Below are 12132 nucleotides of genomic sequence, written 5' to 3' on the forward strand. Positions count from 1 at the left end.
AAAAAATTATTAATAAAAATGCTATAAAACTATCCCTATTTTGTAAACGCTATAACTTTTGCGCAAACGAATCAATAATCGCTTATTGCGATTTTTTTTACCAAAAATATGTAGAAGAATACGTATCAGCCTAAACTGAGGGAAAAAAATGTTTTTTTTATATATTTTTGGGGGATATTTATTATAACAAAAAGTAAAAAATAATGCGTTTTTTTCAAAATTGTCGCTCTATTTTTGTTTATAGCGCAAAAAATAAAAACCGCAGGGGTGATCAAATACCACCAAAAGAAAGCTCTATTTGTAGGAAAAAAAGGACGTCAATTTTGTTGGGAGCCACGTCGCACGACCGCGCAATTGTCAGTTAAAGCGACGCAGTGCCGAATCGCAAAAAGTGGTCTGGTCTTTGACCAGCAAAATGGTCCGGTCTGCAAGTGGTTAAAGATGACACAAAGCTAAGCAGTGGAATAACGTCCTTACAGGATGTCTCCAATTTACAAGCCAACCTCAATGCTCTGTCTAATTGGGCGACTATGTGGCAGGTGAGATTTAATGTTGATAAATGTAAAGTGCTGCACTTGGGGGCTAAGAATATGCATGCCTCATACATGCTAGGGGGAGTACAACTGGGGGGATCAATAGTGGAGAAGGATTTGGGGGTTTTGGTAGATCATAAGCTCAATAATAGCATACAATGCCAAGCTGCCATTCCAAAGCGAGCAAAGTCATTTCTTGTATTAAGAGAGGTATGGACTCCAGAGAGAGATATATAATTTTTCCTCTGTTCAAATCATTAGTAAGACCTCATCTGGAATATGCAGTTCTGTTTTGGGTGCCAGTTCTCAAAAAGGATATCGGGGAACTGGAGAAAGTGCAAAGAAGGGCAACCAAACTGATAAGAGGCATGGAGGAACTCAGCTATGAGGAAAGATTAGAGGAACTGAATTTATTCTCTCTTGAAAAGAAGAGAATAAAGGGGGATATGATCAACATGTTTAAATATATAAGGGGTCCATATAGTGAACTTGGTGTTGAGTTATTCACTTTACAGTCAACACAGAGGACACTGGAGCACTGTCTATAGGAAAAGAGATTTCATCTCCAAATACGGAAAGGTTTCTTCACAGTAAGAGCTGTGAAAATGTCGAATAGACTCCCTCCAGAGGTGGTTATGGCTAGCTCAGTATATTGTTTTAACCACTTTCAGACTGGACCAATTTGCTGGTCAAAGACCAGACCACTTTTTGCGATTCGGCACTGCGTCGCTTTAACTGACAATTGCGCGGTCGTGCGACGTGGCTCCCAAACAAAATTGACGTCCTTTTTTTCCCACAAATAGAGCTTTCTTTTGGTGGTATTTGATCACCCCTGCGGTTTTTATTTTTTGCGCTATAAACAAAAATAGAGCGACAATTTTGAAAAAAACGCATTATTTTTTACTTTTTGTTATAATAAATATCCCCCAAAAATATATAAAAAAACATTTTTTTCCCTCAATTTAGGCCGATACGTATTCTTCTACATATTTTTGGTAAAAAAAATTGCAATAAGCGATTATTGATTGGTTTGCGCAAAAGTTATAGCGTTTACAAAATAGGGATAGTTTTATAGCATTTTTATTAATAATTTTTTATTATTTTTTTTTTACTAGTAATGGCGGCGATCTGCGATTTTTATTGTGACTGCGACATTGTCGGGGACCCATCGGACATTTTTGACACATTTTTGGGACCATTGTCATTTAGGAATCACTGCTATATAAATGCAGTGATTCCTGTGTAAATGACACTGGCAGTGAAAGGGTTAACCTGTGGGTGGCAGTGTAGGGGTTAAGTGTTCCTAGGGGTGTGTTACTAACTGTGGGGGGGTTGGGCTTTCATTTAGTGTACACTGATCTCTGCTCCAATCACATGGAGCAGAGATCAGCGTCACTAGTTGCTAGGCAGAATGGGAAAATGCTGTTTATACAGCATTTCCTCCATTCGGCCGCTCCGTGAGACGATCGCGGGGATGCCCGCGGCGATCGAGTCCGCGGGTCCCGCGACCGGACTCACGGGGGTCCCGACCAGCGCGGGAGCGCGCCGCCGGCGGCGTGCTCCCGATGGCACGGCAGCAACGAATATTGGATGTACATGTACGCCAATATGCCTGCCCGTGCCATTCTGTCGATGTACATCGTCGTGCGCTGGTCGGGAAGTGGTTAAGAAAGGCCTGGATACTTTCCTAAATGTATATAATATAACTGGGTACTAACATTTATAGGTAATTTTGATCCAGGGAAAATCCGATTGCCTCTTGGGGAATCATGAAGGAATTTTTTCCCCTGCTGTAGCAAATTGGAGCATGCTCTGCTGGGGTTTTTTGCCTTCCTCTGGATCAACTGTGGGTAAAGAATTGGATATATTGGATTGTACGATATTTTTTTTTATTTTTTTTATGGTTGAACTGGATGGATTTGTGTCTTTTTTCAACCCGACTAACTATGTAACTATGTAAAAATGCTCTTGAGTGAATGGCATTCGGTCACATAACTGCCCGCAGTGGCAGCCCAAAGCAGCATTACCTGGAAAACGAACAATTATTACAGGGTTTAACAAAATCATTGCTCATTATAAATGGGCAGGATGGTTACAATTGCTAGCTTTAATGGACGATTCTACTATTCACATTAAAACACACGAAGGGCTTAGTAGATATTATGTTCTATGTTCATTATTATTTACCTAATTACTCGGAAATAGACATTTGCTTGTGCCAAATAATATACAATGCTTTTATTTTACAGGTCTGACCAGTCTCTTAATATAATGGAAGTATTATAAGGCCAAGAGGCACCATGGAGCCAGATGGTGTGAACATTCCAGAGCCTACCATGATGCTCCCTAGACTCCATCCAATTGTAGAAGATGAATCAGAAGGAACAGAGGACTCAAGATCAATCGAAGACAAGGGTGCAGCAATAGGGGAACAGAGCAGGAGAGACAGTACTGAGCCTGAGCATGGATCCTCCAACCACAGCCCAAAATCCTTTGTTGCTTCTGTGAAAAGGGCTATTTCTTCTATAGGGTCAAATGGTAAGATGAACTTAATCACTTGTTTTTCTTTTTTCAAATTATGTGAGTTTCAAGAAAAAGAAAGAAATAAGTGAAACCAGGGTTTTTTTTCAGCTGGAACTTGGTGGAACTCAGTTCCACCAACTCTGGCTCAGGCCCTCTGCTCACCACTATCACTTGTAATCACAGAATTACAGAGGTAAGCAGCTGTGGAAGAAGACTGAACTCTGCACTCTGTGTGTCGTGTACCCATGAACTCTGTAATTAGTGTGCAGCGCACCTCTGAACTCTGCACTCTGTGTGTAATACTTCCCCCATGAACTGTGTGATCTGTACATAATGCACCCCTGGTATTTAAAAGCCCCTTTAAGACCCTTCCACTGTTTGATGTAAAATGTGACTACACCCACTATTTGATGCAGTTTGGAGGGTGTGTGTGTGTGTGTGTGTGTGTGTGCGGGGGGGTCTTGGTTGAGTTCTTGCACCTATTTTTTGAGAAGAAAAGCCCAGAGTGAAACCATATACAGTATAAAAAAGAAAATCTGCATTTGTTTGTAGTTCTGGGATAAAAATACTAAGTTGTTAAATAAAGGGTGTTCTTGGTGGGTAGACTATGCAGCTATTGAGCTAATGTTACTTAAATACACCTGTTAGAATAAATATGTGGGTTTGTGAAAGTGTAAGTGGGAGGCGCTGGATCCAAACGCTATATTAGATCACATCACAGTGGAGGTCAAACTCCATAGTGTAGAGTGCAGTCCCTCTAGTGAGGCAGCTCTAATGCACAAAGCAGCCACACCAGGCCACGTCAGACTCAATCAAATAGGACAAAGAACATTTGTTGGGAGTCCAAGATATAAGTTTATTTCCTCATAGAACAAAAGGCCACCATGTTTTGGGCCTTTAATATGGCTTTTACATCTGGATTTTAATGGTTGATGGAGTGAAAAACGCAGGGCTCATTGTGGTTGAAAAAGTTATTGGAATTATATTAACACAGGACACTTGGATACAAATAATGAAATGGGATTCTATGAGTTGATTATTGTTACCAAGGCGTAAAGCCCTGATGATGGGGGCATTGCAAAGGTATTACAATGCAATAGCTTATATTATATGTAGCGCTCACTCCTGCAAGGACTGCAGAGTTGTGTGCCAGGTTCTTATCCCTTTGTGTAGTGGCTGCCAGGCAAACAGCAACTTTCACTCTTTCCTCTGGCTCAGTGGTTACCTTTTTAAAATGTATTGTTGATTAACTTGGATGAGGCATAAGGAGCTGTGGGATACTCTAGGGCACTAACAGGAGTGTGGGGACACTCTTCCCTTGGCAGCTACAGTCCTTTAAAGTGGTTGTAAACTACAGGTAAGCCTAGATTAAGGCTTACCTGTAGGTCCAAGAAATCTCTCCTAAACCTACACGGTTTAGGAGATATTTGCTGAAAGACGGGCACCGCTGTCTACGGCGCATGCGCCGTAGACAGCAGTGTGCAGGCGCACTGAGCGCGGCACCGTCAACGACGAAGATGCCGCGCGCGTCGGCTCCCGTGCGCATGTGCGGGAGTGACGTCATCGCGGCTTCGCCGAATGACAGCGGCGGAGCAGCGAGACCCCACCGAGAAGGTGGATGCGCCGGACTACAGGGGACAGCGGTGACATTGCTGGCTCCTGTGTCAGGTAAGTGACACATAATGGACTACTATGCGATGCATAGTAGTCCATTATGCTTTGCCTTTGCAGGGAATGAAAGAGGAAGTAAACTCATCAGGGTTTACTTCCTCTTTAAGCAGTAGGACATAAAGTGAAAAGCACTGGGATACCATTAGCAATGTGCAAGGCCAGGCAAGCAGGGGTTAACAACAACAACAGTCACTGGGATCCTTCTCTCTTAGGTCTGTACTCGCAGTGTCCCCAGGGCTCCCTCAGACTCAGACAGACAGACTCCTCTCTGAAGCTTCTAGATCAGATCCTCAGTAGAACCCCTCCTTTGGCTCTTAATCAGGATAGCCCCCCTGGTTAAGCACAGCTGGGATCTTAATGAGACAGGCAGAACCTTCAGCAGAATGACCGCTGGAGACTTCTCCTCTGGTGGAAAAACACTGCTCCCCTAGACTCCAGAGTATTTATGCACTCTCCCAGCCACCATCTGGGCATCCTCCCCCAGGGATTGGCTGGGGCTGAATAAATATTTAGGCTGCTTATCTGATCCTCCCACCCACTATAGTCTGGAAGTCTCCAAAAGACAGTGGAAGCAGTCAAATTCACAGCCTGTAGAGCCCTGAGCAGACCAAGGCAATCACTTGCTGCTCTGATGATTATAGCAGAGTGACAAAACTAAATTTGCCTGTCCTAGCTAGAAGCCTATTTGGGAGGGTGCTACACATAAAAGAAAATGGATGTACATATTGGACTTCCAACAAATAGTGCGGTAGACAATTTTGTTGTTCTCCCCTGATAAATATAGGGGTGATATGTTGACTGTGTTTTAAAGGTTTGTGCTCTGAGACTGCCTTACTGATCCTTTCTTTACTATTTAATGAGGCAAACAGCTAAGTACATGGATGAAATACATATTTGGGAGCTGTTTTACATGCCAAAGGATTTATTTTTCTGTTAATTCCTGAGATTTACACAACCCAGCTAGTTAGCACGGCCACACTGGGATACCTCACATCCTGTACTGAACTTAAATGACATAACTATGTCTTGCTCCTAAACTCAGCCTGTGATTAGATAGTGAAAAAATAGTAGCAAGCTAATAATATCATCTCTTCATCACTCTGCTCTCTCCACCTACCCACATGCTCATTATAAGCAGTACGGCATAACTGATATTTGGGATTCTTCTCCCTCTCTCAGGTGCGTAAGTGTGCACAGCCTATTGCATTAGGGTGTTCACCTCAAAGCTCACATATGTATGTGTATTTATACTGATGGTGTCAGTGGTTTTTATTTTTATTATTTTTATTCTTTTATTAGCTTTCATACAAATTTTTATGAGTTCTGTTAGGGGGCTTTGGTGAAATATCTAGGGTTCAAACAGGGGGAATGTGCACCACACAGGGTGAATAGGGTGTGCTAATATTTACTATACTTACAGCTTAGGTGCATTGTCCTGAACAGCAAGCTGCATATATACAGTGCCTTGAAAAAGTATTCATACCCCTTGAAATTTACCACATTTTGTCACATTACAACCAAAAAACAAAAATTTATTTTATTGCGATTTTATGTGATAGACAAACACAAAGTGGCACATAGTTGTGAAATGGAAGGAAAATTATAAATGGTTTCTAAAAATGCTTACAAATAAATATGTGAAAAGTGTGGTGTGCATTTGTATTCAGCCCCCCTGAGTTAATACTTTATAGAACCCCCTTTCACTGCAATTACAGCTGCATGTTCTTTTTGGGGATGTCTCTACCAGCTTTGCACATCTAGAGAGTGAAATTTTTGCCCATTATTCTTTGCAAAATAGCTCAAGCTCTGTCAGATTGGATGGAGAGCAGATTCTCGATTGGACTTAGGTCTGGACTTTGACTGGGCCAGTCTAACACATGGATATGCTTTGATCTAAACCATTGTAGCTCTGGCTGTATGTTTAGGGCCGTTGTCCTGCTGAAAGGTGAAGTTTTCTGCAGTGAAGTTTTCCACCACACATAGAGTTTTGCTTTTAAGCCGGAAAAAAATAAATGTTCTCATCTGACCAGAGCACCTTCTTCCACATGTTTGCTGTGTCCCCCACATAGCTTCTTACAAACTACAAACATGTCTTCTTATGGCTTACTTTCAACAATGACTTTCTTCTTGCCACTCTTCCATAAAAGCAAGATTTGTGGAATGCAAAACTAATGCCCTGTACACACAATCGGACATTGATTGGACATTCTGACAACAAAATCCATGGATTTTTTCCCGACGGATGTTGGCTCAAACTTCACTTGCATACACACGGTCACACAAAGTTGGTCGGAAATTGTGAACGTCAAGAACACGGTGACATACAACACGTATTACGAGCCGAGAAAAATTAAGCTCAATAGCCAGTATGTCTCTACTGCTTGATTCCGAGCATGCGTGGAACTTTGTGCATCGGAATTGTGTACACACGATTGGACTTTTCAACAGATTTTGTTGTTGGAAAATTTGAGAACCAGATCTCAAATTTTGTGCAACGGAAATTCCGATGGAAAATGTCCGATGGAGCTTACTCACGGTCAAAAAAGCTCCCATCAAATATTTTCGATCAGAAAATCTGACTGTGTGTATGGGGCATAACAGTTGTACTGTGGACATATTCTCAGACTCTCACCTGAGCTGTGGAACTTTGTAGCTCCTCCAGAGTTCCCATGGGCCTGTTGGCTGCTTCTTTGATTAATGCTCGCCTTGCCTGGCCTGTCAGTTTAGGTGGACGGCATGTCTTCATAGGTTTGCAGTTGTGCCATACTCTTTCCATTTTCGGATGATGGATTGAACAGTACTCTGTGAGATTTTCAACGTTTGGGATCTTTTTTTATAACCTAACCCTGCTTTAAACTTCTCCATAACTTTATCCCTGACCAGTCTGGTGTGTTCTTTGGCCTTCCTGATGCTGTTTTTTTACTAAGGTACTCTAACAAACCTCTAAGGGCTTCACAGAACAGCTGTATTTATCCGAGATTACATTACATACAGGTGGACTTTATTTATTAATTAGGTGACTTTTGAAGGTAATTGGTTCCACTAGATTTTAGTTAGGTGTATCAGAGTAAATGGGGCTGAATACAAATGCACGTCACGCTTTTCAGATATTTATTTGTAAAAAAAAATTGAAAACCATTTATCATTTTCCTTCCACTTCCCAATTATGTGACACTTTGTGTAGGACTATCACATAAAATCCCAATAAAATAAATTTATGTTTTTTGGTTGTAATATGACAAAATATGGAAAATGTCAAGGGGTATGAATACTTTTTCAAGGCACTGTAGAAATAAATGAAATACTAAGGAATGTGGTGTGCTTAGGCTATTTAAAAATCCCAGGGTTGCTCTATACTACATTTTTCAGTAATAATAATAAAACTAATTTTCACAATGTCCAAAAAAAAATGCAGACAGTACAAATTGTGTACATTGGGAAGATTGGTGGATAGATAGATAATCAGTGGCCACTAGTGATCATTGGCAGAAGTGTCCCATTACACTGGTCATTGGGAGAAGGGCCCCATTATACTGGTGGTCATTGGGAGAAGGGCCCCCTATAAACTGGTGGTCACTGGAAGAAGGGCCTCATGACACTGATAGTTATTGGGACAAGGGCCTCATTATACTGGTGGTTGGAAAATGGGCATCATTACACTGGCATTCATTGGAAGAAGAGCCCCATTAAACCGGTGATCATTGGGAGAATGGTCTTCATTAAGAGAAGGGCCTCATTATACTGACGGCCATTGGAAGAAGAGCACCATTACACTGCTGGTCATTGGGAGAAGGGCCCCATTAAACTGGTGGACATTGGGAGAAGGGCCCCATTAAACTAATGGTCATTGGGAGAAGGGCCCCATTACACTAATGGTCATTGGGAGAAGGGCCCAATTAGACTAATAGCCATTGGGAGAAGGGCCCCATTATACTGATGGTCACTGGGAGAAGGGCCCCATTAGACTGGTGGTCAGTGGAAACAATGATTCTTACATTGATGGTCATTGAGAAGAAAGCCCCTTAAAATGGTGATAATTGGGAATAATGCCCAAATGACAAATAGTTAAAAAGATTATTGGTGTCAATGGTTATATACCTGAGAGACAAGGAATTCTGGAGGAACCTGCTCAATTTCTGAAGGAACAGTAAGGTTTTATAGAACCTTGGTTATTAATAACAATAGTTCAAAAGGTAAGGAATATTAATTAGAGATAATAAAGTCTGTTTTAGATGAAAATAAAAAAGTTTGCATTGACTTACACATTAAGCACAATGTTCATGTTTGTATCATACCATATTAAGTGACATTTTACTAGTAGCTATTTCTAAAGTGACCTGTAGCTTTGATATTAGCTTGCAGTACACTGTGGGAATGTCATTTTTGGCTTCAGAGTTTAATGAACAATAGAGCTAAGCTGTTAATGATCAAGTTGTCTGGAAGTGGAAACTTGCACATGTGTTTGGACCATGCCTGCAGTCTGCAGATAGAATCCAGCACATTGGCTGCTGTCCTACAGCAACAGTATTGGATGTCTGCTCCGAGTCTCCATTAGTGGATGGGTTTTCATGTCATTTGATAAGAGAACACAAGCGTGGGAACTAAAGGAACAAGACCTGTGTGAACATTCTGCAGATTTATTTTTAGAAAAATTGGCATTAGCGACACCTCTAAATATGTGTAAAAGGGAATTTTTAAGCTTTGAGGGGGCATACTGTAGCCAGTGGGAGTAGAAAATTCCCCAGCATCAGTAGCTCATCATTGGCTTCAATGGGGAAACAGTTGGTATCAATGTGAAGAATAGTGCTGCTATAGGCAATATATATGGGCACACTCAACAGAAAATACATTCATAGGTTAAATGACATCTAAATAAAACTACTGGAAAAGACACTGAATTCAGAAAGAAAAAATAATTGAATAGTGTATTACCCCTATCGGTGACAAGCCCTCCCTTCATGCCATAAACGGACCTCATGGGAACAGGAAATGGGAAAAATCTGCCCATAGGGGGTCACAGACAGAGGTAAAAACTCTTCCCTACACTGTTCATCAGAAGAATTGACATTCCTTATCTGAATTTAGCCCATAAAACTCAAAAAGTTTGTCTGTGGCATAAGTGTTGTCCAAAGTCAGTCTCTGCGTGGGTAAAACCATAACCACTTTGTTAAAGTGGAAGTAAACCCATGGATTTAAACAGTTAAAAAAAAAGGCATGCCGGGAATGCAAAATTGCACATTGGCTGTGCTCTCAGCCAAACTATCAAACCATCCAATGGTTGGTGTCATAACGAATCACATGTGCAGCACCATAGCAGTTGAAGATTAAACAGAGGCAAAGATGGTATCTTCCTTGGCTGAAAACGATAGGGGAGTTTACTTCCACTTTAAAGATCATTTAAATCCAAACAATGAACTTCTCCTATTTGTTGTCTTTTGGTCTAGGAAATATGCCATTGGTAGTGTTTTATTGAAAAGTAGAAAAAGTTAAATAAATCAAACAACAGTTGATTTTGTCATAACTTCAGTACTGTCCCATATTCTTTTTATGTGTTATTTCAAAGAGTCTAATTAGTCCTCCTTGTTCTTATTTTGGGACTATAGATCAATTAGTCCCTATGTTGTAGAGATTAGAAGAACGTGAGTTTAGCAAGAAGAATGCCAAGATCATTTAAAGAGGCAATCAGGAGATTGGCTATACCCTGAGTTAGTGAAAATGCTTATTTGTTACCTGTAAGCCAATCAGGGTATTGCACTGTGCTTACAGAAAGGGCGGAGTGTGAGCCAGGGAACACACTCATTTGCAATTTAACAGGCTTAGATTCTAGCCAATAAGAACACCTTTAGGGAATCAATGTACAGTGAGGGAAAAAAGTATTTGATCCCGTACTGATTTTGTACGTTTGCCCACTGACAAAAAAAAATTATCAGTCTATAATTTTAATGGTAGGTTTATTTTAACAGTGAGAGACAGAATAACAACAAAAAAATCTAGAAAAATGAATTAAAAAAAAGTTATAAAATGATTTACATTTTAATGAGTGAAATAAGTATTTGACCCCTTTGCAAAACATGAATTAGTACTTGGTGACAAAACCCTTTTTTGCACACATCTCAGGAGGGATTTTGTCCCACTCCTCTTTGCAGATCCTCTCTGAGTCATTAATGTTTGGAGGCTAACTTATAACTCGAACCTTCAGCTCCCTCCACATATTTTCTATGGAGATAAGGTATTTTCCTGGGGAAAAAATACTTTTTTCCCCTCACTGTACATTGCAGGAATTTTAACAACATTGTAGTAGGTTCCTACTGTATCTTCTGTTGCTCTGAAGAACTAGCTGTTTGTCTATGTAAATAGATGATTACTGGTAAAGAGATAATCATGTTCTCCACATAGCAGAAATTCTTAATTAGCACATTAGTAAAACACATAAGATTGCACTTATATCCATTAAAAAGCAACAGCGCTGTTTAAAAACAATCCTACGGCAATCGGTCAACTTCCAGTATGTAATGATGACATCAACAGTAGGCTCCGTTCGATGCGTTTCATCATAGATGACGTCCTCTGATGCACAGAAACAGCAAAATATATTTTTCTGAACTCCTCCAGGTTGCCATATTGCATTGACTTTTACAGGAAATTACAACAGCTGCAGATTTAAAAGGAAATGTCATTTTTTAATAACAGCGATTGTTGGAATTAGAATTGTGTATGCTATATTATTATTATTGTTATTATTATTATTATTTAAATGTTACTGTGAAAGTAGGAGTTACTCTTTAAATCTTCACATTTGACTGGAATGTACAATTTTGTAAGAGTCTAACTTAGAGCCATTTTAGATTCCACACAATTCCTGTTTTCTTCATTCAGCACAGTTGTGTCAGGTCACCTTGAGGCGAGGTGACAGGTGCACACCGTAGGGATGCGGAGTGCACCGCGAGGTTGTGGACCCTACGGCTGACTGCTGCAGACGGGGACAGATCCCACTGGGGATAGAGCGTGAGATTCCCTGGGGCGCGGAGTCTAAGAGCCAGCTGGTGTTCACCAGAGCTTCGAGTGGTGAAGATGGTCTTGGCTGCAACTGGCTCCAGGTCGCGACCCCCAGGGTCCCCCAGCTCACACCCACAGTAGACAACAGGAGGATAGGGATGGTGAGGGACAAAGCCAAGGTCGGGGCCACAAGCAGAACAGAATAGTCGGATACAAGCCAAAAGGTCAGGGTAACAGGCAAGCAGGGATAGTCAGAACACGCCAAAGTCGGTAACGGAAATCAGTAGCAGAGCACACGACAGGAAACAGGAAGCTAATACACAAAGGCTACACAATGGTTGATCAGCACTGAGCCCTGCAGTGCACAGGTTTATATAGGGCTCCCTGATAGGGCCTGGGGTGGAGCCAT

General features: G+C 41.0%; 1 protein-coding gene across 2 annotated transcripts in view; it reads left to right on the forward strand.

Moving 5' to 3' along the window:
• The window catches only part of SH3TC1 (SH3 domain and tetratricopeptide repeats 1), a 101035-nt gene that overhangs the window by 18943 nt on the left and 69960 nt on the right, over nucleotides 1–12132 (forward strand). For both annotated transcript variants that reach the window (XM_077477848.1, XM_077477847.1), the window contains exon 2: nucleotides 2783–3071. In XM_077477848.1, coding sequence (XP_077333974.1) covers nucleotides 2834–3071 — 238 coding nt within the window. In that variant the 5' untranslated portion in view covers nucleotides 2783–2833. The remainder of the gene's footprint in view (nucleotides 1–2782; nucleotides 3072–12132) is intronic.

The sequence above is a fragment of the Lithobates pipiens genome, unplaced genomic scaffold (genome assembly GCF_037356315.1).
Source record: "Lithobates pipiens isolate NorthernLeopardFrog02 unplaced genomic scaffold, aLitPip1_a1.2 Scaffold_13, whole genome shotgun sequence".
NCBI classification, from domain to species: Eukaryota; Metazoa; Chordata; class Amphibia; order Anura; family Ranidae; genus Lithobates; species Lithobates pipiens.